We start from the raw sequence: 27,103 nt of genomic DNA on the forward strand, positions 1-27,103 counted from the left end.
CTTTCGTGGGGTTGTTCTTGACAAAAAGCTTAACGGAGAGCTAATAGGTATAATCGCAGAGTTATACTGATCTAATTGACGAGGTAATTTACTCAAGCGCAGTGATTGACCTCTCGACAGTACCTTGTTCTTTTTTTTGGCGTGCCGTTTCGTTTCGCGCTGATTTCTGGCAAGGTTTCCTTACCTACTTATTGAACTAATTTTACTTTCCGATCGGCAACACAAGTCTGCTCCAAAATGGCTGTTTTTGATAATCTGAGAAACTTCATTCGCCAAGGCAAACAGGCCAACACTTCGTCGGCGCGCTCATCCAACGGCAACGAGTTGTCCACCAGTCGAAGTGCAGCAAGTAATGTATCAAATGATCGTCGAGCGAGCACGTCTCCTGCATCTGGAGGAACCAACGGGTCCAACTCACAGCGACTCGAGCCTGCCAAAAGTGTCCCCATCAGCAAGTCCGCCAACTATTCCTCAGCGGCCAAGAAAATCGTCGAGGAGGAATCCCGCGCGAGAAGCCACATGCCCCAGTATCCGGGTCTTGAACAGTATCAACTGTTGGAGAAAATGGGCGACGGTGCCTTTTCTGTTGTATACAAGGCGATCGATACCCACACACAGCAGTACCGAGCAATTAAGGTTGTATCCAAAACTCGCCTCACGCATACTCAAAGAGCGGCAGTTCTCAAGGAAGCGGCAATCATGCGCCAGCTCGATCACGAGAATATTGTTAAGATGTATGCATTCCTTGAAAGTGACGAGCGCTATTTTATTGTCCTCGAGCTGGTTTCTGGCGGCGAGCTGTTCCATCAAATCGTTCGTTTGACGTACTTTAGTGAGGATCTCAGCCGCCATGTCATCGTTCAAGTAGCCCATGCCGTCAGACACTTGCATGAAGTCGCTGGAGTGGTTCACAGAGATATCAAACCAGAAAACTTATTGTATGCCCCAACAGACTTTGTTCCCTCAAAGAAAAGAGTTTTCAGAGCTGGAGACGACTCATCGAAAGAGGATGAGGGAGAGTTTATACCTGGAAAAGGTGCCGGTGGGATTGGTGTCGTGAAGCTGGCCGACTTTGGGCTGTCGAAAATCATTTGGGATAACAAAACAATGACGCCGTGCGGCACAGTTGGCTACACCGCGCCAGAAATCGTCAAAGACGAGCGTTATTCTAAATCAGTCGACATGTGGGCTCTTGGCTGCGTCCTGTACACCGTGCTCTGTGGCTTCCCGCCGTTCTACGATGAGTCCATCGAGGTACTCACCCACAAAGTCGCCAAGGGACAATACACATTTTTGAGCCCCTGGTGGGATGACATTAGCACATCTGCAAAAGACCTGGTGAGCAAACTTCTTACTGTCGACCCAGAGAAACGATTGACGATTGACGAATTCCTCCAGCACCCTTGGGTCACCCAGGATGGCACCGTGCCGGTGGTCGAAAGCTCTGAGGTGAGCGCCCGTGCTGGGCAAGCCATTGACGAGCGTCGTAAACGTGACCCAGCCATCAAGGGTGCTCTCAAGGATGCGTTTGATGTTTCCAACGCCGTGTACCGCATGGAGGAGGAAGCAGCTAAACGAGCCACAGGAGTACCAAGTATTGTTGAAGAAGAAGAGGAAGAGGTTGAAGAGGGAATGGTGGAGGACTTGGTTGCCGACGTCCGTCAAGCGTCGCTCAGCAGACAGACTCCTAGGAAGTCACGTCAAGATCAGGAACGTGAACGGGAGCGGGAGCGGGAGCGGGAACGCGAGACGGCAAGAGCAGCTCGAGCAGTCCACCAACCTGAGTTCTTTGATTTGCATCTTGAAGGAGCTACGTTACTTGAACGGCGCCGCCGGCACAACAAGGAGCCTGAGCTGGTTGCATAGGTTATCTTAAATGTTTATTATTATACGCGGTTTATTTTATATAATTGTCTGTCATGCCTCGTCCGCCCAGTCGAAGTCCTCGTTTTCATCAAAATTCCATTCGGTAGTTGGCGCAGCTGCTGCGTCCGATGGTGGTGGCTTGGAAGATGCGGTAGATGCGGGGTCATGTCGTCGTTGGCGGGGCGTGTTATGCTTTCTGGGGCTCTTGTGGGGCGCCTCGCTGGGCTTGGGTCTGTCCGTGGGCAGCGTTAGCCTGTCTTTGAGACTGGGGCCGTCGTTACTCTGGCGACGGTTATTATGTGGGCCCTTATCCGGCGTGCGTCTGGGGCTGTGACGAGGTCCTGAATTCGCTTTGCTGGGCGTCTTTGGCTCGACTACTGGTGTTCGTTTCGGATCATCGCTTTTCGCAGCATCTGCCCATCGAGATGGTAGTTTAGTGCCGCCGGTGACTGTCTCAACCATGTAAAGAGCGGCCTTTTTCTTGCTGACTATCTTTTGTAGGTTCTCTAGGAGATGACTAAAATGCTAGTCTACTTTAGGAAACAGACTCGAGTGACAGTCGAATATCCTAACGGTAGCGAACAGTCGAACAGTTGAACAAGTCGAACAAATTGAACAGTTGAACGTCAACAGTCGAACTCGAACAGTGAACATGGGTTCTCAATATTTAGTTTAAAAAGAAGAAAATGTGAAACTCGCTATTCCCATAAATATCATCAAGTTCGTAACGCCTTATCAGCTCCTGGGGACCGCTGCATACGGTCCGTCGCTGCGATGGCTATACGTTGATCCTGGCGGCATTTGTCCCTTGGCAACGGGCCGGTGGGACGGACTCGATGGCACCCCCCGGCGTGCACCAGGAGGATGAGGCCGGGGCTGGGCCTGAGCATACACATGCGTGCCATAGGGGCCCTGCTGAGGGGGTCCCCGGCGGCCACCCAGGTTCTCGTGAGAATGCGTGGGTTGCTGCATGAGTGGCGGGGCATTAGGCCGTCCAGGATAGGGCCCCTGTTGCTTGGGTTGACTTTGAACTGGAGGTTGTGAGTACTGCGCATAAGGATTCGGCACGCTTTGAATTGGAGGCTGTGAGTACTGCGCATAAGGATTGTACCCAGGGTTTCCCAGAGGAGCTTGCTGACCGGGGCTTCCATGCTGAGGAGGGTGTGCGCCATAACTGCCCTGAGGACCAGGGCTATGCGGACGAGCCACGCCAGACATTTTCGGTTGACTCAAAAGCTGACCGAATACCTGACCCAGTGAGGGCTGCTGCTGCTGTTGCTGCTGCATCGCAGGCTGGACACGCATAGGCTGAGCAGTCTGAGGTGCCTGTGTATTGGGATACTTTCGCTGCGGCGATTGCTGAAGTTGAGCAGTTGGGTCGCGAGGTCCAGACGGACGACGCTGCTGCTGCTGAGAACGCGGTGCGACCAAGTCGGACGACGACGCGCCCCCGTAATTTCGAGTCCCGTAAGGGTTCTGGAACGTAGAAGCAGGGGCAGCAGAGGTCGGCGACTCGGTGTTCCGAGCCTGGCTGATCGCCGAAGGGCTATCGAAGCTCAAAGGTGGAGACATCACGTTAACAGGCGTCGTAGGCATCGGCGCATGCGACACATCGGGTTCAACCTTTTTGATTTCCAACAAAGCAGGCCGCTGAGCCGCCGCATCATTAGTTGTCGTCTTTCCCTGGTTTGGGATATACGTCTCAATATAATCCGAGTATTGCGCATACGAATTGTGCTTGGCTCTATCTTTCGCCTCGTTAGCAACCGCAGGGTCGGCCGTATTCGCCGTCGGACGACGGTAGCCAGGGTCAAATACGTTGACAGACGAGGTAGATGCAGTATTAGGCCTGTTTTGGTCCAGAGTGTCAGATGCTGACTGGAACGACTCAGAAACAGATACTTCCGAGTTACGATTCTCAGGTTTCGCAGCCCAGGAATCGTTATTGAAAGTAGGTGTCAATGGGCCACTCCCAGGCGCAATGATAAGCGTGTTGGGGTCTTGTCCTTCAGATTGAGAGCGTTCATGCCCCGGCATTGGCCGAGACCCACTGGGCCTCTTGGGTTGCCTGATATCGCTTGGCGGCGGAGGAGCCACCCGTCCCGAAGGAGCAATTTTGGGATAAACCTGAAGGGGACGAGCAGGTGCCTGCTGCTGGTTCGCACCAAACTGAGTCTGGTTGCGGGTATTCTGGGGCTGACCACCATACGCATTGTATGTGCCTGCTGGCTTCGCACGAACCTCCTTTATGAGATTCTCTTGAGATTGACCTAAAGCCATATGAGACCCCGTAGAGTGAGAATCAATGCTTTGGGGCAACGAGTCTGATGAGGACGCCTGGAGGTTCGGTACATTCATACGGCCTGGCTGGGAAACTGCTCGGGCAGCTCGGGTCTTGTCATTAGAGCTCTCCGCAAAGCTTCCGGCACCAATACTAGAATGGTCAGAACTGAAGTCATGAATATTGCCTAAACCACGGTACCCTGTAGCAATCTTACGAGCGAGCAATTCCCGGATCTTATCGATCCAGATCTTGCAATCCCAGTTCTCCCATCCAGACTGTGAAAGCAGCATTTGGACATCAGCAATATCACAGTAGTACACATGAGGCAATGTGGGCATTGCAAATAGCAACGACCGCATATCTGCTTTATCGGCATTCAACCGCTGCGGGCGGCCGTACAAGTTGAACACATCAAATACAGGAATCAGGAAACGGATAAGAATCTCAAACCCTTGGATGCAAGGTCGAGGATCGGGCATGACATGAACCATGGACAGTTTTGCTTCTTTCTCTTCGCCAGCAAAAATAACATGGCCTTCAATCTTTAACAATGAAGACATATCCATGAGGATAGCCTTCTCTGGAAACAAAGCATATGCACTATGGGCCCGTACAATAATCGCCAAAGGCTTCTTGAGATTCTTGGCAGACTCGTAGAAAGCAATGCGACCGTAGTTGGCACGCTCCTTTTTGGAGAGCTCAGGCAAGCCAGGAACGCTTGCTTGTTTGTGTTCTTTGGCCGTGAGAAGAGGACCAGGTGTAGCCATAAACCAAACACGACGCCAGGGCATACCTGCGCCGAAACGGACCGAACACCAGCCATCACGGCGGACTTTGGTCGGACCCAGGAGAGAGCGAATACCGTTGAGCTGTGTGCCCTTGCACGAAAGTAAAGCGCCGGTGTACGCTTCCTGCAGAGAGGTGCGCTCAAACATGGCCAGCCTCAAAGCCGACGTCCACGTCTGATAAGCTTGGGCAGATGAAAACTGCATAAGATAACGATTTTTCATAGTGGTACTGAGAACGATAATGTTTGAGAGCTCGCCGCCGGGACTGGGCAGTTTGGGAACCGACTTGAACGTGGCATCGTCAATGTTAATGTAGTGAGGGTGTGCATCGGCACCTTTTTGTTCAAGTTCGGTCGCGTTCCAAGTGGCTAACTGTGTTCCGCGTAGAGTTCCAAATACCTCCTCCCACTGGCGGTTGGCCGGGGCCTTGCCGTCATTGTTCAAATCAGACAGCAACATAAAGTAACCCTCATGGTAAGGTCTGACGTTGTGGGCAGCAAGTTGTGACAAGATAGGAAGCATCTCAGGAGGTGTTTCCTTTGAAGCCTCAGGAAGGAGCGGTTTTTCAACGACCGTCTTCGGAAGGATGCCCCGTGAGGACAGTGCGGCAGGCTGGAAAATGCCAGATATGTGGCGCACGTTCACATCAGCTGGACGCATAAATGGGGCAGAGTCGGTGTCGAAGCCGGGTGTTCCAGGAGTCATAGGCGTCTGGGGCGGAGTCTGGTCGTCATGAAGAGCACCCGAAGGGCTGCGCAAAAGTTTATTGACCAAACGCATTTCTAGTTCGGCTTGTCGAGACAGCGAACAGATAGAGTGGGTCTCAGAGTAAAACCAAAAAGAAATTCAAAAGTGTGGGGCAGCACTCGAGGGAATGATATATTGCACGTGGAGATTGCGAAGGTAAAGTGGGCCGGTGCGGGGACGCAGATGAAAAATCAACTAGCGGTTTCAATAAGAAATTAGTGCGATCGAAGAAACCAAATGGAGCGAGTCAGATATACACTCTGTCTCGATAATATACTGGAAATGCTTTACACACGTAAGGTTATCAGAAGCTTTAGTTTATCTGGCTAAGTCACCCTCTCCGGTATATAAGGGTTAGGGCAAATTACTAAATTTAGGTGTTTGCAGGGTGCAGGGGGCGATTGAGACATTCCCAGAGGGGTTTGGCAGCATCCTGCTGCCTGCGCCTCTCTGCGTACATGGGCCGGCACCATCTGTGGCCGGATTTCCCGGGTCACCGGAGTGAAAAGTTCGAAAGGAGCATTCAGATAGAAAGTGTCGACATCAAGGAAGAATTCGGTTCGAAACGGACTGTGTTGAGCAAAATTGAGTTAGGATTACCAGATGTACTTTTTTGAAATCTTGCGTCCAGGATGCACTTGCTGTACTATGAAGCAATCTCAGGAAGCAGCAAGGGCCTCAACTGCTGCCTACTTGGGATATGTGTAATCATGCTGGAGATCTCGGTCATGGGCGAGATCTCGTAAGATGGCGATACATGATGACAAAGCAGGAACGAGTTCGTTAATAACGCTTTTTTTTCTTTTCCAAGCGCTGACTAAATAGCCAGGTGACATTTGCGTTAATAAATAGGATCGGAGGAGACCTGAGACCCGTAACTGCCCGCTGCCAACGGTGCCCTTACCCGATGGACAAGAGCGAGTGTGGGTAAATCAAGCCGATTTCGCCATAAACTATCGCTCATCTGCCGGGTTCCGGGTTTACTGCAGAATCACGTTATCGATAAGCACTCAAGGCGCATCGTTGTACCTGCCTGTTCGTTGACACGCCCGAGCAACAACGGCACAACTCACTTACCCTACCCTGCCTGGGGTGCCTGCATCAACGAATATATAATCTTCGGCCTGCGTGGTCAGATTGGTTTCCTCAACAAAACATATTTCCAACAATGGGTGTTCAAGATGTTCTTTCTCGTAAAACTGGTGTCATTGTAGGCGATGATGTCCGCCGTCTCTTTGACTACGCACAGGAGAAAGGCTTCGCTATCCCCGCTATCAACGTCACTTCGTCGTCCACTGTGGTTGCTGCTCTCGAGGCTGCTCGTGACAGCAAGGCTCCTATTATCCTCCAGGTTTCCCAGGGTGGTGCTGCCTTCTTCGCTGGTAAGGGTGTTGACAACAAAAACCAGGAGGCTTCCATCGCTGGTGCCATTGCCTTTGCTCACTATGCTCGCAGCTTGGCTCCTAGCTACAACATCCCCGTTGTTCTCCACAGTGACCACTGCGCCAAGAAACTGCTTCCTTGGCTCGACGGTATGCTTGACGCCGACGAGGCCTACTACAAGATCCATGGCGAGCCTCTGTTCTCCTCCCACATGATTGACCTTTCTGAGGAGGACCACGCCGACAACATTGCTGAGACCAAGCGCTACTTCCAGCGCGCCGCTAAGATGAACCAGTGGCTCGAGATGGAGATTGGTATCACCGGTGGTGAGGAGGATGGTGTTGACAACACCGGTGTTGACTCTTCTCGTCTTTACACTCAGCCCGAGGAGGTGTTTGCTGTCTACGAGGCGTTGGCTCCCATCTCTCCCAACTTCTCCATTGCCGCCGCATTCGGTAATGTCCACGGTGTCTACAAGCCCGGCAATGTCCGTCTCCACCCCGAGTTGCTTGGCAAGCACCAGGTTTACGCCAAGGAGCAGACCAAGAGCAGCAAGAAGCACCCTCTATACTTGGTCTTCCATGGTGGCTCCGGCTCTGAGCAGTCTGACTTCGATACCGCTATCAAGAACGGTGTTGTTAAGGTCAATGTCGACACTGACTGCCAGTACGCATACTTGACCGGTATCCGTGACTACATTCTCAACAAGAAGGACTACCTCATGTCTTCTGTTGGTAACCCCGACGGCGAGGACAAGCCCAACAAGAAGTACTTCGACCCCCGTGTCTGGGTCCGTGAGGGTGAGAAGACCATGTCTGCCAAGATCACCACCAACCTCAAGATTTTCCACAATGTTAACACTTTGTAAGCTCTTGTAAGTTTCAATGTACATCGCAATTGCCCAATACGTGCAGGCATGCACCTTTCTGCTAAGGGGTAGGGGTTTACAGGGTCTCGTGGCTCTAAGTTGAAGTACTTGACTCAAAGTTTGAAATAACACCCATAGCAGCAAAAAGTTTGTTTTTTTAAAGTTTTTCTAGGTCTAGTTTATAAGCACCACAGAAACGGGCGACAATCCGTGCTCATTATGCGGGTTCTGTTCGCTCTTCTGTTCCTGCCATACTGCTGGGCTATGTGGCCGCAGTCGTGGATTGTTGGCATGGCCTGTGGTAAAGCAGCACAGCTCTACTATCCAGAATGTGTCTATGGTGATTATGCATGCATTTGTGGTAGCGATCAAATCAAGGCAACCGTCGAGGACTGTATCAACCGGGCTACTAAAATGAACTCTACTGACATGGGTTCTGCTTGGGGTCGCTTCTCGTTGATGTACTGCACTTTAAACGGACAGGAAGATCTGGTGGGTGATCTGCTCACGATTGCGAAAATCAAACCTCAGAGAGTAGTTTCCGATGAGTCGTTTGAGCGGGCGTACGAAGCAGAGGTCCACCTGCTTTCGCAGAAAGATGTTTCTGTAAGGTACAGCTTGAGTCTATATGTTTATTGGTTGGGGATTGCCGTGATTGCCGCAATCTGGAGATTCATGTCGAAATTGGCTGTGTTTCTGGTCGGTCCTCATTCAATGTTACAAAGGCGACATTCCAGATACTATCGATGGCTTCAGCGAAGATTCTTTTGGCCGGCTCTTTTCGGCCAGCGACACATGGTACGATTTCAATTCAAATGGATAACTATGTCGTTGGCATCCCGCTTTGAAACAGTTGTGATTCTGGTTTTTTTCTTGCTCTGTCTCATTTTCATGTTAACCCCGTATACCTTTATGGACGATGACCCGTTTTTCGAGACAAGATGGAAAGAAATGATGCGATTCAGTTCAGATAGATCAGGTATCATGGGCACCATTCTGATCCCACTGTTTGTTCTCTTTGGAATGCGCAACAATATACTGATCTGGGCGACGGGTTGGTCTTACCAGCGTTTCAATGTTTTCCACAGAGCAATTGCACGAATCAGCTATACTCTCTTGATTGTGCATTCGGTTACAAAACACATTTTTTCTGCCTCTTATCATGCATCGCTAGTCAAGTACTTTTACCCGACGCTTCTTTATCGGTACGGTGTTGCAGCCATGTTTCTAATGGCCATAATGATCGGCTCGGCCATGGTAAGAAACAGATTCTACGGTATCTTCCATTTCCTTCATATTACATGTGGATTTGCCGGCTTAATGTGCTCAGTGTACCACTTGAATCACATTGGTTACAAGGAACCACTTTATATTGCCTTTGCCATTTGGGCAGCCGACTGGTTTTTGAGACTTGCCAGAGTAACTATTTTCAATTTCAGAACGGTTTTCCCTCCCCTCGCTGGTAGCCATCGCAGCAGCTATGCATCTGTGAATGTATACAATGGTGAAATAGCCCGACTGTCAATCAGGCTACCCGTCAAATGGCCATTCTATCCAGGCCAGTACGTCTATCTATATCCTCACCGATATTGGTTCATAAATGGACACCCTTTTTCAGTGGTTGGGGCAACCCCCAATGGTGATGGCATGATCTTACTTGTTAGAGCACGGAACGGGATGACCAAAGAGCTGTGCAAAAGTCTTATTGATCGAGGCTGTAGTGAGACCACGCCTGTCACAATTCCAGTCGTAGTTGAGGGTCCCTACGGAGTCTCAGCGCCCGTATTCAATTACGACGAGGGACTACTGATTGCAGGTGGTATTGGAATCACTGGTATATTGGGCTATGTTGAGAGAATGGTTCGTGACAATGCTGTCAAGCATCACAAACACATACACGTTATTTGGATTGCCCACTCGAGAAAACTATTTGCTATTGCAAGGGACATCATACTTCGGCTAAAAGAATCAGGATCGGTTGAAATTTCACTTTACACAAAGGCCGAGAGAGGCCAAAATTTGCTTAGATTTCCTGAACAAGCTGGAGTTGCGTCTGGAGAAAACGTGGTTGTAGACTACGAACCTACACAAAGCGCTTCCACCTCTCAACGAGTAAGTAGACATGGATCTCGCGATACGGAATGGTGCGACCAGTATAATTCGAGAAATCATTCTCAGTCTGAATTTGATAACTCGAGCTATATGAAGTCTGTTTCACCAGACGATACGCTTGTCTATGAGCGTGAAAATCCGTTTGCGTCTAGTGAAGTGCTTTCATCACGACTGGATGAGCTGGAGAAGGCCGGTTTGGATGACAGTCGATCTGACGATACCCAGGGAAACTATCCCAAGAAAGACTGCTTTGAGACATCGAGTGAGTCTTTGAGCACCGAGAAGAGTGACGACTTGGATGAGCTCATTATTGAATCTCGGATTGATCTCGCTAATACTGTGAGGACATTCTTCAATCAGTCAAAGGGTAGTGTGTGCGTAGCCGCTTGCGGGCCGCCTGGAATGATGGACACTATTTCTGCAGCTGTATGCAAGTACATGGAGCACGTCGAGTATGGCGAGGTTCACTACTATGAAGAAGCTTTTAGCTGGTAGAGAAGATACAGGTACAGGCTTTGCTACAGAACATATTTGTTTGAACAATTAACGTATGATCTCGCGCGTTGCAAGGGATGGATATTGCCAGCAACGTTGAGCTTAAGCACGCGCACTGCATCCCGTGTTTGTTTCAAACATTTACATTAGATCAGAAAATAGTTTAGGTTACACAATTCAAAAGTGAGAATATGTCTCAAGTATCGAGTTGGCACGACAAGTAAGTGGATAACAGGCAGAACGAGCCGAGATGGTAGCCTCTTTGTGTGGAACTACAGTAAAAGCCTCTGCAACGGGCTGCCGCTTGCATTGAAGCCTCATCTATGAAACTTTTTTCAAATACTGCAGATGATAAATAACACTAATCGCGGAGAAAATTGAGAGCTTGCGTTTCTTAAAGACACTTGGACGCGGCAACTCTAGATGACCATCATCCAAACATTTTGGGTTCATTCCACATTTTATCGTAAGTATGGCTTGGTGAATCTTCCGGCCGGATCTTGTGTGTGCTGGGCATTGTCTACTGGACTTGGCAGCTCTGCTGGCTAAATAGATGTTTTCAGTTGTTTTGATAGAGCGAGGTTGTTTTCGCAAACCAAACTTCTCTGAAACAGGGGCGGACCCAGTCCTCCTTAAATTCAGCCTACGACTTGCTAGTTTATTGGATCTACACTGCTTTGCACTCTACTGGATTAAGAGTATCTATCGTCTAGCCATCTCGGTAAGTTTAGGCACTCTTATAAAGGTATGTTAGCCGTCCGTTGTCCTAACCCGGACAAGTGTAAGCAGACCCGGGAGGAAAGTTTGGTTCGCCGCGGTGAGGGGGATACACTAACAGAAGAATCTATTTTTGACAGCGAACCGAAAAACCTGACGAATTGGCCCACTATCGACGAGATTATACCACAATGTCTAAATATTTCTCGATTAAACTGCATCGAGAGGTTTTTGCTAGAAGAACCCACTCCAAAGCCTCTCAAACCGTCGAACAGGGGCTAGGGTTTACATGCGGAAACAGCCAGGAACTCGATGCTAATGCCTCAGGAGTCAGTGCTGATGCATCAGCATCTGAACTTGGTGTTTACCAAAGCCGCCCGTCTATATTTCTCGACCCTCCTTTAGACCTGGTTCCACTAGACATGCCGGCTTTATTAGCCCGAACAGCCAAATTTGCTCCCCTGAACACTGTTGATCTGAGCGACAGTGATGACGGCAGCATTCAAAACAGCCCTGTGGTCGGCGATTCCGATGCTTTTATGACGGGACCACTGACGGGCTCCATGCCGCCTGAATCGTCGAGTTGGCAGGAGGACCTTGAGTCTAGCAGGGTTTCCAGCGTTCCGTCGTCCTTCAATACAAACAAGCTCACTGAAGAGTCGCCAGTGTCGAGCACAGAGGCCCTGCAAGCCACAGCCAGTCTTCAGTTCAGCGGACCAGCAAAGCCTTATTCCACGTTCATGCGCAGAAGCATCCAGGAGGAGGATGACTTTGATACAGAAGCATACCATAAATCGGTCCGTTCAGCCTCCCAAAGGAGCGCTCTGCCCAAACTTCGTGCCCTAGACGGCGAAGACGACGACATTTTGCCCTTTGAGAGAACAAAGCAAATGGCCTCACGCGGAGTCCGCCGGGGTTCTGCAGATGTACTACCTACTATTTCACCCAGCATTACCATGACTATGGATCGCTATCAGAATTACCGCAAATCGCTCTCGAGTTTGGAGATGCTCCACCGCGAGGACTCGCTTGCAAAGTCTCCGGGTCGGAAAAAGACCGGAGGAGATCATGAGACAGATGAGGAATCGGATGGCGAGGCCGACGGACTTATTGCTAGCGACGAGAAAGAGCGCAAGCGTGAGCAGGCCCGCCGCAGGCAACAGCAAGATGCTCAGCTTAGTGTTTACCGGCAACAAATGACAAAAGTGATTGGTAATGGCCGTCCCGGCATTCCAACAAGCGCTTCCAGTGCTACGCTTGACAATACAACCACATTCGACACATTAGAAGACGACGAGGATGATTTAGACGACGTTCCCTTAGCCGCTCTCCGAAGTCTGACCATGCCCCAGAGAAGAGGAATGCCTCGGGCTCGCTCTAGTATGTCGATTGGATCAGAATTGGCACTGGGCGATACCAATAATGCTTTATCGCCTAGCAGCAGCAGCATGCTTGGTGGAATTCGCGGTGGGCATGCTCGTCAGAAGTCTGGCGATGAGCTCCCTCCTTTACCTCGAGTGTTCAATACAGAAGAAAAACGAGTTTCTAGAGGCCTAGTTGCGGCCATTTCCAAAGAAGAAGATGCTAAAGCCCGGCGAAAGTCAATGCCTGCTCTCGCTCCGGGTGGGGTGGGAAGCGTCGAGTCCGACATGGCCATTGCAGATATCCAAATGCAACTGCAGCAACTTGCCGAAATGCAATTTCAGCTTTTTAACCAGATCAATGGAAACTCCGGTCCCCACCCTCCGCTGCCGCAAGGAATGGCCTCCCAGCGAGCCAGCACTATTTTCGGTAGCGGGATGCCGCCTCATAGTGCACGCCCAGCTTCAATTCGTTCATTCAACGGTGCTCCCACTGCGTATCCATTCGGGCAAAGGCAGAGCCTCGATTTAGGAAGAGCACCTTATTCTCCGCAGTCGTTTTCGAGCAATGAGCGGCTTGAATCAATGGGAGTCATGCCTCAGACGCCTCCCTCCGGCCAGCAGAGCCCCCAGCCTGAGCCAAGAGCTCTCAACCGCCCGTCGATGATGCGCATTGTAACCTCACCAGACGACGATGACGACGATGACGATGATGAGGCTTGGCAGAAAATGCTTCAAGAGCGTCGAGCTCTTCGAGCAGAGTGGGCTCGCAGCAGCACCTGAGCCACTGACGCATTTTGCCCTAATTTTTTTTATATTTTTGAGCAGTTTAGGCTCGTCTCATTTCTATTAGTGCAAAAATAGTTTATATATATATATATGCATTTCTCTTTTCTACAAACATCTGCTGGTGCCTGGTCAGCTGTGTTTACAGCCGCAGTCCGAGATATTTCGGTGTGCAGGGGCGTTTTTTGCCTGAACGGTCTTGCAAGTGTTTTTTTATTTTTCGTGGAGATATCTTCACGGAGATTAAAGTGCTATTGCAGGCATGTTAGCCAAACCGCTGGCCAATTGGTTGGTGTTTACAGCAGCTCGGACCTGGATTCAAGCTAGATCATGCATGTGGAATGCAGCGAACCCAGGTCGGTGGACGGTAAATACAGGATGATCAAATTCGGCGTGATACGTGAATCATAGAAAAATGGCTAGCAAAAGGACCGAGAGCATGGTTTAGGCTTGACAATATACGCATTTCAGACTCCTTAAAACTTACACAAAAACCGCTAATTAACGGAGTCTCTAGCAACGCTGCAGCTAAATTGCAACGCGTGCCAGGTGACTAACCTGCATTATTGCTACGCGTTTTGTAGGGGGTGTTTAGTCTCCTTAATGTGTGAAAAGTATCGAGTTTTGGATCTTAAATATAGCAGAGCATTGGTATCATAGAATTCTGGCACGTTCGTGGTTTTTACGAGCCTCGAAGAGCCCGTATCGCGTCCATTGTTGATGCCCGCAGTGGCGCCGCAGATCTACCCTACCTCCGACGCGCTAGCTATATAATCGAGTGTCCTTCCCACTTTTTCTTCCATCACTTGTGACCACAACTAAACACCATGGCTATCGATCAGACACCCTCCAAGAAAGCAGCAGCTGCCCTCACTGACCTCGACCTTTCGAAAGGCGATGTGCCTGACTTGCGAGCCCAGCTCGAGGCTCGTAACGGCGCGAAGCAGGCACTGGTCTCTGAGCCCAAGAGGTCTGCTGTCGACGAGGCCCTTGCCCGTCCTATTGATGAGGCCCACCACGCTGAACGTCGCCGTCTCCAAGACTGTGAGAAGGATGAGCCCATCCTCAAGGAGAACCCCGGCCGCTTCGTGCTCTTCCCTATCAAGTACCACGAGATTTGGAGCGCCTACAAGAGGGCCGAGGCTTCTTTCTGGACTGCTGAAGAGATTGATCTTGGCAAGGACATGCACGATTGGGAGAACCGCATGAACGAAAATGAGCGCTACTTTATTTCTCGCGTTCTCGCCTTCTTTGCCGCCTCTGACGGTATCGTCAATGAAAATCTCGTCGAGCGTTTCTCCGGCGAGGTCCAGATCCCCGAGGCCAAGTGTTTCTACGGTTTCCAGATTATGATCGAGAACATTCACTCTGAGACCTACTCCCTCCTCATTGATACCTACATCAAGGACCCTAAGGAAGCCGACCACCTGTTCCGCGCCATCGACACTATTCCCTGCATTGCGAAGAAGGCGAACTGGGCTCTCAAGTGGATCAGTGACGAGACCTCTACTTTTGCTGAGCGTCTTGTTGCGTTCGCTGCCGTCGAGGGTATCTTCTTCTCGGGTTCTTTCGCATCCATCTTCTGGCTCAAGAAGCGTGGCCTCATGCCCGGTCTCACCTTCTCCAACGAGCTGATTTCTCGTGACGAGGGTATGCATACCGATTTTGCCTGCTTGCTTTACTCTCATCTCGTGAACCGTCCCAAGAAAGAGATCGTCGAGCGCATCATCACCGAGGCGGTTGCCATCGAGCAGGAGTTCTTGACTGAGGCTCTGCCCGTCTCCCTGCTTGGCATGAACTCCAAACTTATGTGCCAGTACATTGAGTTTGTTGCCGACCGTCTGCTTGTTGCTCTCGGCCTCAACAAAATCTACAATTCCACCAACCCGTTCGACTTTATGGAGAACATTTCTTTGTCCGGTAAGACCAACTTCTTTGAGAAGCGTGTCTCCGACTACCAAAAGGCCGGTGTTATGAGCAAACACAAGGAGGAGTCTAACGGCTTCGCTCTTGATGAGGATTTCTAATGTTGACGCATTTTGTTTATGATTATGATTTTTGTATTTTTCCTAGTAATTTCCGTTGAAGAAAAAGAAAAAGAAAATAAAAAAAAAAGGGACTTATCAAAACCGAAGTCATGACTCTTTGGCTACAAAATAAATATACATGACATTTGATGTTTGCTTTTAAATTGCAGCTACACCACGTTGGAGTAGTCGCACTCAATAAAGCAACTTTTAATGTAGCCCTATACGACGCCGAAGCGTTGCATCCTGCTCAAAGCTTTAAAATAAGACATAAAGCTGAGACCGGCAAAGGGCAGAGACCAAAAATAATATATATGAATCATTAGGCGGCTGACGGCTCAGTGTGAGCAGACTCCGCTAATGGAGTAGATGCGGCGGCGGCAGCGTTGGCGGCAGCAGCGGCGGCAGCAGCGGCAGCAGCAGCGGCGGCAGAATTCTTGCTGTTGTTTGTGGACATCGCTGTAGGTTTTTCTTCTGTTTCCTCGTTCTTTGTACCAGTTTGCACGCCATTTGGAAGGCTGTCTATTTTGTTCAAGAAAAGCGACAACCGGCTAGAATCGATACTTCCAGTGTCACTTTCCACTGCTTGAACGAGACCCTCCAGTAGCGTGTCGACTTGGCTCACTTCGACACCAGTACAGAGTGACACAACCTCCCGGAACTTGTCCTCTAGAACTGTGGATCGGCGTTTGAGTTGGTTCCGCAAAGAAATCAACTTGTCCTCGTTAGCTCGGTAAGCATTGATCCGAGCCTTTAGCAATATAGGGGGATACTCTTCTTCCATGTCCACGCGGAATGGCTGGTCGGCATCCCAATTACGATCGTCAACCCCAACAACCTGGCGGCCTTCGCGACGTTCTTGTTCTGAAAATTTCTTTTCTTCGGTATTAATAACATCTTCGAGAGTAGAATAAGCGGTTTCGAGAGTATTGATACGCTCTTTGACTCCCTTGACCTCGCTGACTTCTGCTTTAACTTTGTTCAAACGCTGAGTGGCTTCATTCAATTGGGCATGGACACTATCAATAAGCTGTTGCTTTGAAGACATTTCTCTCTCGAAATCACGCTCGAGCGACCCAAGCAGGTCTCCGACCATATCGCGTAGTTCTTTGCGTTTCTCAACTCCAGAGAGAGCTGCGCTGGTCAATGGCAACTCTTCTGACCGCGCTTTGGCATCAAGACCAGCAATTACCTTCCCGTCGCTGGTGATTTGAGTGACCGCGGGTACTGCATAGTTGGGCTGCAGGTTAATAAAGTCCAACGGTCGCAAACGGGCACGGTTAAAGATGTTCGGGTTTGCCCCAACATCAAGTAACTGTCTGTAAATTGCTCGGTTGCCCATACGAGCAGCAATATTCAAAGCAGTATCCCCGTAATAATCCTGGACATTCACAAGCTCTTCAATTACCCGACGAAGACTGTAAGCGTTCTGTTTGCTGTTTTCACCTCGCCGAACTACCCATTCGAGAAGGGTTTCCAGATAGTACCGCGAGGCGTCACTGCGTCCTTTGATTCCAGCGGTTAAAGCAATATGATGTAGAACCGTACGGCCAGAATTGTCGGCAATATAAAGAGCGGGGTAAATCAAGTCCAAGAGATTACTGAAAGAAGACATGTCCGAGGTGTTAGTTACCAGCACTGCTCGGATTAAAGGTGTCTCGCCGGCATGATTTCCACGACGAGGATCCGCACCATGAGCGATTAAGTCCTGGACCAGTCCAAGTCTACCTAGTGCCGCTGCCCAGTGGAGCGCCGTATGGCCAGAGTCGTCTATGGGGACGTCAACCAAAATAGGTTGAGGGCGATCTTTAAGAAGATCAGATAAAGTTTGCTCATCTCCCATGTTTAAGAATAAATCAGTCACGATATCTCTCGATTGTTCAAAATTTGGTTCATTATCGTATAACGGGGGCAGAGGCTGAGAAGATGGCGGTATTGATTGCTCATCTGATTGCAAGTGCCCGCTTGGCGTGTTTGTGTTGATCCTCTTTGACTGCGGTTCCCCGCTGTGGTGTGGAATCAACGAGTTCATAGCCTCCATCGCATGGTTGGCCAAGGGCGAACGGTGAGATTGAGGAAATACAGGATGAGGGGGTTGAGCTGCTGCGGCGGCAGCTTGCATTTGAGCAAAATTGCGTTTGGCTGCCTGGGCCTGCTCTTTGGTAGGAGTTTGCTGGAGCTGATGAGCCGACATTTCGAAGTTCAACAATGGCATCAGCGTTTCATAGACAGAGTATTGTTTGCATAGTGCCACGCCGCGCTCGAAGGGGACCCATGTTCCCTGGTATTTGCCGTAGCCACCTTGGACCTTTTCGAAATCACCCGTGATTTCGCGATCGAGAATTTTAGTGCGCTTTGACTTGTCAACACCGGCGAGTTTAAGGATCTGGGTAGCGTTCAACGCGGAGTCCCGAGCTCGACGCATAACAGACATTCCGTCGACCTCGTACTCCAAAACATCGACATTGGAGTAAGTAGCGACATAGACACCGTTGTTCGGTCGCCTACCGTCGAAATGAGTCCCGTGGGGACTGGAAAGCCCGCTTGGACGACGTGGTGTGTGAACGGTGCCCGGAGGCTGGCTACCGTAGAACGAGGAATCCTTCTCCGCTGTGGCCATATTACCATGAGGGGACTGTGTGCCCCGATCGTGTTTCAATTGAGAGCCGTTATCTGGTTGTGTAGACATATCGTCCGGGCACTGCGAGCCGGAGCTGCGAGGTGTGGAGGCCCCTACTGCGGACGCGGCCGCCACGGCGGCGGCAGCTGCGGCAGCTGCTGGATCACTCATGGCAACAGCTAATTTGTGCGACTTTCAAGAAAATAATCCAGGCGTTGGTACTCCCGAACTGTTGACTGGCTCTCTGATCGGGTTGCGCAACCTTTTCCAATCGAGAAAATCCGTCACGTAATGAACCCGCCAGGTTTTGGCTAAATGCGTGTAGAAGCGTGTTGGGTGGTCACGTGAGCTGGAAAATACGGTTGCGGATTCTGGCCGAATTGCCGGTTCGAAACACCGCTGGCGTCCTAGAAGATTATTTCGCCAATAATTTCGACATTGCCTGCTGGGCCTGGACAGTTTACTTGGTCTCCCTTCAAACAAGGCAATCGGGCCTAACCCATGCTTACCCTCATGAGTGTTCCTGGTAGTGTGTCGTTTGTTAAAACGACGCTGTTACGGGCGGCCGAATTGGAGCAAAAGGACCCAATTATCGCGTACTTTTGCAAGCTTTATGCAGTGCAGCAAGTGCTGGCCACGAAATTGCACCAGAGCGACGAGCAGGTGAAGCAATTTGCTACCGATTTGTTGGGCGAGATTGAGACGGCAAAAGAGAGCGAGGCTCTGTCGAAACCGGAAGCTTTGGAGATTATCTCGAACGATGAAGTTGGCAAGGCATACGCCACCAATTTTGCTTCGTCAATTTTTGAGCGAGCAGCCAAGGCGGTTGATGAGCGTCGAGCTACCAAAGCTACTGCCCAGACGTTTTTGGCGGCGGTCAATTTCTTCGATTTGCAACAGATCTGGGAGGAGCCTGATGAAGCGGTGAAGCAGCAGATCAAGTATGCGAAATTCCAAGCTGCACGAATTCTCCGGGCACTGAAAGAAGGCAGAGATCCTACCCAAGAGGAGCCCCAAAACCAAGTCGAGGACCAAGTCGAGGCCAAACTCGAAGACGGCCCTCAAGACGAAGACAGTGAACCGGCCGACAGCGAGCTGCAACTTCCAGAGACTCCAGCAGAGAACCCTATTTCGTTGCCGTCCACTCCAGCGACCCCTCCCGATGTTTCGCTCCCTGCCATTCCAGATGCCCAGCCGAACGACTTAGGGCTTCCAAGAACGCCTGGCGCCACCCCATCGGTGCCCTTTGACTACGACGCACCGCCCAAAAAGCCCGACCAGACAGACTTCACCCAGCCCCAGCAGGCGGCACGCTCACAAGCCCCAGCGGCGCCGTCTGCGCACCCCAGCAAACCAGCCAAGCACAAGGCTATTAATATGAAGAGTGTGATGGCCGAGGCGGCCACAACGACCTCAGCCCAAAAGCACGCCAAGTACGCAATTTCAGCGCTGAATTACGACGACATTGATACAGCCGTTGCCGAACTCACCAAGGCCCTGGAGATCCTGCGACACTTCAAGGCTCAATAATTGTATTTATCATTAGAAACTTCTATAAAGTGACTCTCCTGAAAAATTGGCCCACCCAAAAACCTTTTTTAGTCAGACACCTTCCTGGTTAGCAAAAAAACTGCAAAGTCGCCGTCGGCCTAAGTTACAATAGAATAGGATGTCGGAAGTGAACACCAGTACCTGCCGTTTCTACGAGCAAAAGTACCCCGAAGTTGACGACCTTGTGATGGTCAACGTCAAGGAGATTGCCGATATGGGAGCATATGTCAAGCTGCTTGAGTACGACGAGATCGAGGGTATGATCCTGCTGAGCGAGTTGTCTCGCCGCCGGTTCCGCTCTATCCAAAAGCTAATTCGCGTGGGACGCAATGAGGTTGCTGTTGTTCTGCGTGTCGATAAGGACAAGGGCTACATCGATTTGTCCAAGCGAAAAGTTATTCCTGAGGATGCTATTCTGTGCGAGGAGCGCTACTCCAAGTCCAAGGCTGTGCACTCTATTCTGCGCCACATCGCCGAAAAGCACCAGGTTGCTCTCGAGAGCCTGTACGAGACCTATGCGTGGCCGTTGGCCCGCAAGTACGGCCACGCCTACGACGGCTTCAAACTGGTCATCACCAACCCGGACCAGGTCTTTGAGGGCATCACGCCCCCCAGTATGGAGGTTTACCACGACCTCATTGCCCAGATTTCGCATAAAATGACCCCCAACCCCGTCAAGGTCCGGGCAGACATCGAAGTTACCTGCTTCAGCTACGAGGGTATTGACGCTATCAAAGAGGCTCTGCGTGCCGGTGAGGCCGCTGGCACTGAACTGGTGCCGGTTAAAATCAAGCTCGTGGCCGCCCCGCTGTTCGTTCTTACGTCGCTGGCCCTCGATAAGAACAAGGCCGTCGAGGTGCTTGAGCAGGCTATTGAGAAAATCAAAGAGTCTATCGTCGCTGCCGGTGGCGAACTCAAGGTCAAGATGGCTCCCAAGGCCGTCACCGAGACTGACGATGCCGAGCTGCTTAAACTTATGGAGAAGTCGGAGGCCGAGACGAAACAGGTTGATGGCGATGACTATAATAGCGAAGAAGAAGAGGGCGAGGACTTTGATTAGTTTTGTTCATAAATGATCATTTACAAAAGAAAAAATTCCATATTTGAGACCCTCCCGTTTTTCCTGATGTAATTACCTTTAAGCACCTCACATCATTAATGGCGTCGATTCGGCCAGCAACCCACGGCGGTAGTTGGTATTCCGCTAACAAGCGCCAATTACAGACCCAGATTGAAAATTGGTTCAATACTGTCGATTCGCCTCGCTTTGGACGCTTTGGCGTAGGCCCACATGCTGGCTATACCTACTGCGGTGCCACCTTAGCGCATACCTATAAATGTCTGGATCCGAACATTACGACAGTTTTTGTGATGGGTCCTTCCCATTGTCAATATTTCAAGGGCGTGCGAACGTCCAAATACGCTGGATATGAGACTCCGTTAGGTACGGTGGCAGTGGACACCCAAATCACTCGGAAACTCAATAGTCAAGGGGTTGACTATCTGGATATAGACACTGACGACGAAGAGCACTCGTTGGAAATGCATCTGCCAATGTTAAAATACACCAATTCAAAAGCAACTTTTGTTCCACTAGTGTTTGGCGACCTTTCGTCTGCCGCCGAACAGGACTTTGTCCAATTACTCACCCCCTATTTCGATAATCCGCAAATTGCTTTTATCGTCAGCTCAGATTTCTGTCATTGGGGCTCCAGGTTCGGTTATACCCGCTATAGCCCTGCTGGTACCGACCATTTAGCGCCTGTCAAGCAGCACCCGTCTCCTCTGGGTCGACCGATCTGGGAAAGCATCCGTGATTTGGACCAAGAGGGCATGAAAATTGCATCAACCGGCAACGCGGACAGTTGGAATAAATATATTCAGGAGACCGGCAACACAGTGTGTGGGCACCGGCCGCTTAGTGTGTTGGTACGTCTCGCTGAGACTTGTAATAGTCAAATCCACTTTGAGTGGCTTCATTATGCTCAAAGCTCTCATGTAAGTAGTCGGCATGATAGCTCCGTCAGTTATGCTGCTGCAATCGCCTAATTATAGCTCTATTTCACTCCCCTGTATTTGCCCATCCAACCCATCCGGCTTACACAATGAGCGATCGAGCGGCTAGCGCAGCCGAGCTGAGGGCCGATTTGGCGGTTGACAAAAAGGACAAGAACCATAAAACAAAGCGGGCTGCACTCCGAAAAGTCATTGTGAACATGACGATCAATAATACGGATATGATCAACCTGTTCAATGAGATCGTGCGGTGTATGGCTGTGGATGATCTAGAAATCAAGAAAATGTGCTTCTTGTACCTTGAAACCTACGCCAAATCACGCCCTGTTTTAGCAAGCAACGCTCTAGATATTCTAGAGAACGATTTTGACAGTTCTTCGCCGTTGGTCAGGGCCCTGGCTTTGAGAACGGTATCCTCGGTACCACTGAAGCCGTTTGCTGAGCTCACGTGTAAAAGATCGCTAGCAATGCTCAAAGACCAAGACGCATACGTGCGTAAGACTGCTGTATTTGCTGTCGCCAAAGCCTGGTCTGCCGACCCCAAGGGGCCGATGTCCAATGAGCTCTTGAAGAGTCTCAATCACATGTTGGTAGACCAGAATCCCTCGGTCGTAGCTGCGGCAGTTGCTGCTCTGAATGAGCTCACTTCCCACCACAAGAGTATTGTCCTGACTATTGATGAGTTTACGGTGTTCCAATTCGCCAAAATTCTGCCCGACTGCAACGAGTGGTCTCAAGTTTATTTGCTGAATGCTATCATGGAGTATGTCCCACAATCAAGTATAAAGGCGATTAGACTGATAAAGATGATCATGCCCCGACTAAAGCATGCCAATGCTGCTGTTATTACCGCTGCTATGCGTACATTGCTGTTTCTAAGTAATTACGCGGCGGATCTCGAAACAGAAGTCCCGCGGTTTGGCGAGTCAATCGATCAGGCAATTCTGCTGCTGCTAGCCAAACCTGCTGAAATCCAGTACGTTATGCTCAGAAATTGTATCATGCTATTACAACATCGGCCCGATCTCGTCCATCTCGACACTAGTCCGTTTGTGATCAAATCGGCCGATCCAGTGTACATCAAGATCTCGAAAATCGAGGTTTTGCTGCTGCTTTCAAGTCCGAAGAATTATAGTGATGTCATCTTTGAGCTTGAAACTTGTATCGGACAAGAAGATGAGACCACGTCGCGAAGAGCCATCAAAACAATCGGTCGTCTTGCCACTACAATCCCCGAGGCCGCAGACTCCTGTGTCCGAGTGATCATGCGTAATTCAATGAAAGGCACGGACTACAATGCCCAGGAGGGTATTGTCGCTATGCTACAAATTCTGCGCAGATATCCTGACAAGTTTATCCATGTTGTGGACGATATTGTTAGCTTGAAAGACACGATTTGGTCCGATGTCAAGGCCAGAACTGTGTTCATTTGGCTGTGTGGCCAATATCCTAGCATCGTTCAAGATGCACCAGCGATATTGTCGGAAGAATGTAAAAGTGCGTTCGCCAGTGCATCATCCTCAGATTTGCAGCTCACTCTGCTAACTGCTGCTATTAAACTATTCCTTGCGTATCCCGTCAGGGCTAAAATGTTGGTTCCGCGCATTTTTGAAATCGCTACGACCGTAGATACCAGCCCGGATGTTCGGGATCGGGCATTCATGTACTGGCGGCTTTTGTCCGCTGATGCAGGCAAAACCCGTGACATCGTTACCACTCATCTTCCAGCAATTACATGTGAAAATATTGTCATCGACGAGGCATGCCTGGAGGAGCTAGAACTACGTTTGGGCCATCTAAGCACCGTCTACCTCAAACCTGCTGCATCTCTTTTCCGCATCGCCAAACCTATGAAACTTGAGCAGTCACCAGCATTGTTACCCCGTCTAAAGACAACCAATCTCCGCAAAAATGCACCGCCTCCAACGCCTACTCGCCCGCAGAACCAAATGTCTCGACAACATTCAATGATGTTTGCTCACCCACCCAGACCGTCACTGGGTGGTCCAACAACATCTTTTGGACACAATCAACCCATGGACAGCCCCGCGTTAGAAAGTTTGAACGAGTTCGAAAATGACAAGCTCATAGATATTTAATTGAAATTACTCTTCTTTTTTAATATTCACTACTGGATGTGCCTGCACCGCCTGCACGGTGATGATATCGCTTGCCTCGAAGTTGGGTTCAGGGCCATCAGGGACATCGTCGATCGGATGGTTCATCAACATGCGTAATATGACTTGTGCCCCGGGTTTCGACAAAACAATGTTATTCTCGGTACATCCGCTCATGGCAATACAATCCAGACATCCATGAGTACAGGGGCATGCATCAATACGCTCACAGCAGGCATCAAGTATTTGATCTAAGCATTCATAAACTTTTTCAACAGTTCCATTTCCTGCTTCACCGCCACGTCTCTCAAAAATGATCAAACGAGCAAGGCGAATTCTTCCCGTCGCCTTCTTTGCCAGCTCCTTCTCAGGAGCCTTACATTCTGTCCCGAGATCCCCAGGAGACGTTACAACAAATCGGGGAATCATGCTTATGATCAAATGCTCTGCGGCATGTATCGCAGCGGCCGCATTGAGGTTTTTTTCAGTAATGGTTTCTAGAACAGCAATTGACAAATTCATCCAAATGCCGGCTCGCTTGGCCTCAAATGGGGGCAAGTACACGTCCACTGCCTCTATAATTTTGTTTCTTCGGTCGACTTTGAAATACCCAAATACTGTTGTTGCTACCTGAACTTTGCCAATGGCACATAAAGCATCGTTCAGGGTTTTATATTTTTGCGAGCTTAGCGGGTCAACATCCGTAAAGTCTCGTTGTCGCGTTGTCCATTGAACTTTTGTTTCGATAACGTGTGCATAGTTTTCATCCGTATTGAGCTTCACTACAATGTACGGTTTACCTTGATGGTGGAAAATGGCACCTTCGTATATTGTGAATCCGATTCTGCTGAACTCTATCATTTCTAGAATCTCGCAATTACCACCTGTCACATTCACCACAGCTATATCTGTAGAGTCGGCAACCCTAAGACTGACTTTTTCAGCAGGGCGATACTTTGAAGTATGGTATTGGCCGTCTTCGAATTCCAGAGAATGCTTCAGGCTTTCCCACAGCGGAAACACCTCACCATCTTCCTCGGTCAGGGCTAATTCATATGCCGCACAGTCCAAATGGCTCGAAACAATCGCGGGTTCTATTGGTAAAGGAATCAAAGGGTCTCTATCAGTAAAGATCCTATCTGGGTCGTTGACAAAAGTGCGGTCGAGAACTGAGCCATCCGCAACGATCGCCACAAGCGAATCAGTACTGCGGCGACCAACACGCCCAACTTGTTGACGAAAGCTAGCCAAAGAATACGGAAACCCCACCAAAACAGCAGCATCGAGGTTTCCGATGTCAATACCTATTTCCAAAGCTGAAGTGGCAATTACAGCCCTGAGTTTTCCACAAAACATCTCACGCTCAATCTCACGACGTTTTTCGGGTGCATACCCTCCTCTGTAGCTCATTATACAGCTCAAGATCTCTTCACCGTTATCTTGGTCCCTCAACTGTTCTCGAATCGATCTCATCATAAGCTCACAAACTTTACGAACCCGACAAAATGCAATTACCCGCAGTCCACTCGAGACCAATCGAATCAACAAAGGAACTGCAATAGTCATAGGAAGCGCCCTCCCACTGGATGGATCATCTTCAACCAGGTGAGGGGTATTTATAAATAAGAAATGCTTCTTTCCCGCTGGTGAACCGTCATTGTCAACCATTCGAATCTGTTCTTCTTCAAGACCTGTAATTTGAGAAAAAAAATGGAGCGGCTTATCTATTGTTGCCGAGCATGCAATAAACTGAAGCTGATCGTTGCCTAGGTCGAAACATAAACGACGCAAGCGTCTAAACACCATGGCCGTGTGAGCTCCAAACACCCCCTGGTAACAATGCAACTCATCGAGCACGACAAAACGCAAATTCTCTAAAAAACGCTGCCATTTTTGCCATTGCGGAAGTATTGTACAGTGTAAAATATCCGGGTTGCACAGGATCAGTCTGCCCTCTTCTATAATACCCTGGCGGTCGTTTGCGGGTGTATCACCATCGAAAGCGTAAACAAGGTCCTCATCAAGCAGATTTCTGAACGATCTCAACTGGTCTTGTGCAAGAGCTTTTGTGGGGGATAAATACATGGCTGTGCCCTCACCCGACTGAAGACAATCAACAATTGGCATTTGAAAAACCAGAGACTTTCCAGAGGCCGTTGAAGTGGTTATGATAACGTTTTTACCTTCTTCAATGAACTCAATGGCTTGTGCCTGGTGCGAATAAAGTTTTTCGATTCCAAACTGAGAGAGCAATTGTTCATATCTGGACGGTGTAGGTGCATAGCTGCTTGGTCTAGGCGGCACAGTTCGCTTGGCCGCTAATTCTTCATCCAACGAGTCTATAATTTCGTCCATACTTTCGCCTTTCAATGGGCCAATTTCCATAGATATATTTGGGTTTGAACGTGGGTACATTGACTTTGCACCCTCCACAAGGTCGTCCCATGATCTGCGAGACATGAACTGACTGGCCGCTCGCTGAAACCTTTCTTTTCGTTGAGTGATTTTGGCCAACAAGGATCCTGGATTTTCAGCATCTTTGACTGTATCCACGAATTGGAAGAGCAACACTTTCTGCGGCTCACTTCTATCGTTAACTGCATCAAATACGATGTCTTCGTAGTCAAACACAATCTCGTCCGGAAGCAAATACTTGATCCTGCTCAAGTCGTCCAACGATACCTCTTGATTAAGTTGCTGGGATACAGCATGTGCGATCTTGTTTGCGTCAGGGCGGTAATCAGATCTTTTGGAGAGAAAAGTAGACAAGACACACGCCGTATCGAAGATTCGACGGAGGTTGTCCATGACAAAGAGAGCCCCGCCGAATCATTTATAAGTGCCCTCGGGTTCTTGAACGCGCCAGCGACCATTCAGACTAGCTTCTTTGAGTGGTGATCTCGTACCAAAAGTTTTGCGTTTCAAGCCGAGAGGTTTTGTTAAATCAATTTCAGAGGTCAATGCCTGACCGTTGGCGACAACCCGAGCATTCCACACAGCGTTCGCGGCCACAACACTTTTCTCGAGGGCAAACACTTCTTCTCTATGCTGGCGGCACAGCTCACTTCTCTGGGTGTTTTGACGTCTGATCTCTTCCAATTCGTTTTGTAGCGCAGTATGAGGTCCCATTTCGTTGTTGAATGCAACCTCTAGCTTCATGCAGGCTAGTTCATAGCGTTCGCGGCGATCGTTTTGTTGCATTATTCGCTCCCGCTGCTCATCTTCCGATAACATAGTGCTATGCGCCGTAGCATCCTCGATTGAGGCGAGATCTATATCCAGATCAGGCAAGTTGGTCTGCACCTGCTGGGCAAGCCTGCGGGCCTTTCTGTGGTTGTGTCCAAACACCATATGTTGGAAGTCAA

The 27,103-nt window shown here is 49.7% G+C and overlaps 14 protein-coding genes across 14 annotated transcripts; 9 read left to right on the forward strand and 5 right to left on the reverse strand.

Moving 5' to 3' along the window:
• Nucleotides 1–237: 237 nt before the first annotated feature.
• Nucleotides 238–1,866, forward strand: B9G98_00491 (Serine/threonine-protein kinase srk1; the record flags this gene model as incomplete). The annotated part of the gene is made up of 1 exon (XM_024807049.1): nt 238–1,866. The coding sequence occupies one exon, from the start codon at nt 238–240 to the stop codon at nt 1,864–1,866; it is 1,629 nt and encodes a 542-aa protein (XP_024662817.1).
• A 51-nt stretch (nt 1,867–1,917) lies between these two features.
• B9G98_00492 (hypothetical protein) lies at nt 1,918–2,328 on the reverse strand (the record flags this gene model as incomplete). Its single annotated transcript, XM_024807050.1, has 1 exon — nt 1,918–2,328. One exon carries the CDS (start codon nt 2,326–2,328, stop codon nt 1,918–1,920), a length of 411 nt encoding a protein of 136 aa, XP_024662818.1.
• Nucleotides 2,329–2,601: 273 nt separating this feature from the next.
• Nucleotides 2,602–5,718, reverse strand: B9G98_00493 (hypothetical protein; the record flags this gene model as incomplete). The annotated part of the gene is made up of 1 exon (XM_024807051.1): nt 2,602–5,718. The coding sequence occupies one exon, from the start codon at nt 5,716–5,718 to the stop codon at nt 2,602–2,604; it is 3,117 nt and encodes a 1,038-aa protein (XP_024662819.1).
• A 1,135-nt stretch (nt 5,719–6,853) lies between these two features.
• Nucleotides 6,854–7,936, forward strand: B9G98_00494 (Fructose-bisphosphate aldolase 1; the record flags this gene model as incomplete). The annotated part of the gene is made up of 1 exon (XM_024807052.1): nt 6,854–7,936. The coding sequence occupies one exon, from the start codon at nt 6,854–6,856 to the stop codon at nt 7,934–7,936; it is 1,083 nt and encodes a 360-aa protein (XP_024662820.1).
• A 219-nt stretch (nt 7,937–8,155) lies between these two features.
• On the forward strand, nt 8,156–10,543 carry B9G98_00495 (Ferric reductase transmembrane component 3; the record flags this gene model as incomplete). Its single annotated transcript, XM_024807053.1, has 1 exon — nt 8,156–10,543. One exon carries the CDS (start codon nt 8,156–8,158, stop codon nt 10,541–10,543), a length of 2,388 nt encoding a protein of 795 aa, XP_024662821.1.
• Nucleotides 10,544–11,451: 908 nt separating this feature from the next.
• B9G98_00496 (hypothetical protein) lies at nt 11,452–13,404 on the forward strand (the record flags this gene model as incomplete). Its single annotated transcript, XM_024807054.1, has 1 exon — nt 11,452–13,404. One exon carries the CDS (start codon nt 11,452–11,454, stop codon nt 13,402–13,404), a length of 1,953 nt encoding a protein of 650 aa, XP_024662822.1.
• An 830-nt stretch (nt 13,405–14,234) lies between these two features.
• Nucleotides 14,235–15,434, forward strand: B9G98_00497 (Ribonucleoside-diphosphate reductase small chain 1; the record flags this gene model as incomplete). Its single annotated transcript, XM_024807055.1, has 1 exon — nt 14,235–15,434. One exon carries the CDS (start codon nt 14,235–14,237, stop codon nt 15,432–15,434), a length of 1,200 nt encoding a protein of 399 aa, XP_024662823.1.
• A 322-nt stretch (nt 15,435–15,756) lies between these two features.
• Nucleotides 15,757–18,225, reverse strand: B9G98_00498 (Start control protein cdc10; the record flags this gene model as incomplete). Its single annotated transcript, XM_024807056.1, has 1 exon — nt 15,757–18,225. One exon carries the CDS (start codon nt 18,223–18,225, stop codon nt 15,757–15,759), a length of 2,469 nt encoding a protein of 822 aa, XP_024662824.1.
• A 330-nt stretch (nt 18,226–18,555) lies between these two features.
• B9G98_00499 (Vacuolar protein sorting-associated protein VTA1) lies at nt 18,556–19,584 on the forward strand (the record flags this gene model as incomplete). Its single annotated transcript, XM_024807057.1, has 1 exon — nt 18,556–19,584. One exon carries the CDS (start codon nt 18,556–18,558, stop codon nt 19,582–19,584), a length of 1,029 nt encoding a protein of 342 aa, XP_024662825.1.
• Nucleotides 19,585–19,723: 139 nt separating this feature from the next.
• On the forward strand, nt 19,724–20,665 carry B9G98_00500 (Eukaryotic translation initiation factor 2 subunit alpha; the record flags this gene model as incomplete). Its single annotated transcript, XM_024807058.1, has 1 exon — nt 19,724–20,665. The coding sequence occupies one exon, from the start codon at nt 19,724–19,726 to the stop codon at nt 20,663–20,665; it is 942 nt and encodes a 313-aa protein (XP_024662826.1).
• Nucleotides 20,666–20,763: 98 nt separating this feature from the next.
• B9G98_00501 (MEMO1 family protein C4H3.04c) lies at nt 20,764–21,654 on the forward strand (the record flags this gene model as incomplete). Its single annotated transcript, XM_024807059.1, has 1 exon — nt 20,764–21,654. The coding sequence occupies one exon, from the start codon at nt 20,764–20,766 to the stop codon at nt 21,652–21,654; it is 891 nt and encodes a 296-aa protein (XP_024662827.1).
• A 56-nt stretch (nt 21,655–21,710) lies between these two features.
• Nucleotides 21,711–23,720, forward strand: B9G98_00502 (AP-2 complex subunit beta; the record flags this gene model as incomplete). Its single annotated transcript, XM_024807060.1, has 1 exon — nt 21,711–23,720. One exon carries the CDS (start codon nt 21,711–21,713, stop codon nt 23,718–23,720), a length of 2,010 nt encoding a protein of 669 aa, XP_024662828.1.
• Nucleotides 23,721–23,726: 6 nt separating this feature from the next.
• B9G98_00503 (ATP-dependent helicase HRQ1) lies at nt 23,727–26,546 on the reverse strand (the record flags this gene model as incomplete). Its single annotated transcript, XM_024807061.1, has 1 exon — nt 23,727–26,546. One exon carries the CDS (start codon nt 26,544–26,546, stop codon nt 23,727–23,729), a length of 2,820 nt encoding a protein of 939 aa, XP_024662829.1.
• Nucleotides 26,547–26,567: 21 nt separating this feature from the next.
• Nucleotides 26,568–27,089, reverse strand: B9G98_00504 (hypothetical protein; the record flags this gene model as incomplete). The annotated part of the gene is made up of 1 exon (XM_024807062.1): nt 26,568–27,089. One exon carries the CDS (start codon nt 27,087–27,089, stop codon nt 26,568–26,570), a length of 522 nt encoding a protein of 173 aa, XP_024662830.1.
• Nucleotides 27,090–27,103: the final 14 nt, after the last annotated feature.

Source organism: Wickerhamiella sorbophila, assembly GCF_002251995.1.
Source record: "Wickerhamiella sorbophila strain DS02 chromosome Unknown contig1, whole genome shotgun sequence".
Lineage (NCBI taxonomy): Eukaryota > Fungi > Ascomycota > Dipodascomycetes > Dipodascales > Trichomonascaceae > Wickerhamiella > Wickerhamiella sorbophila.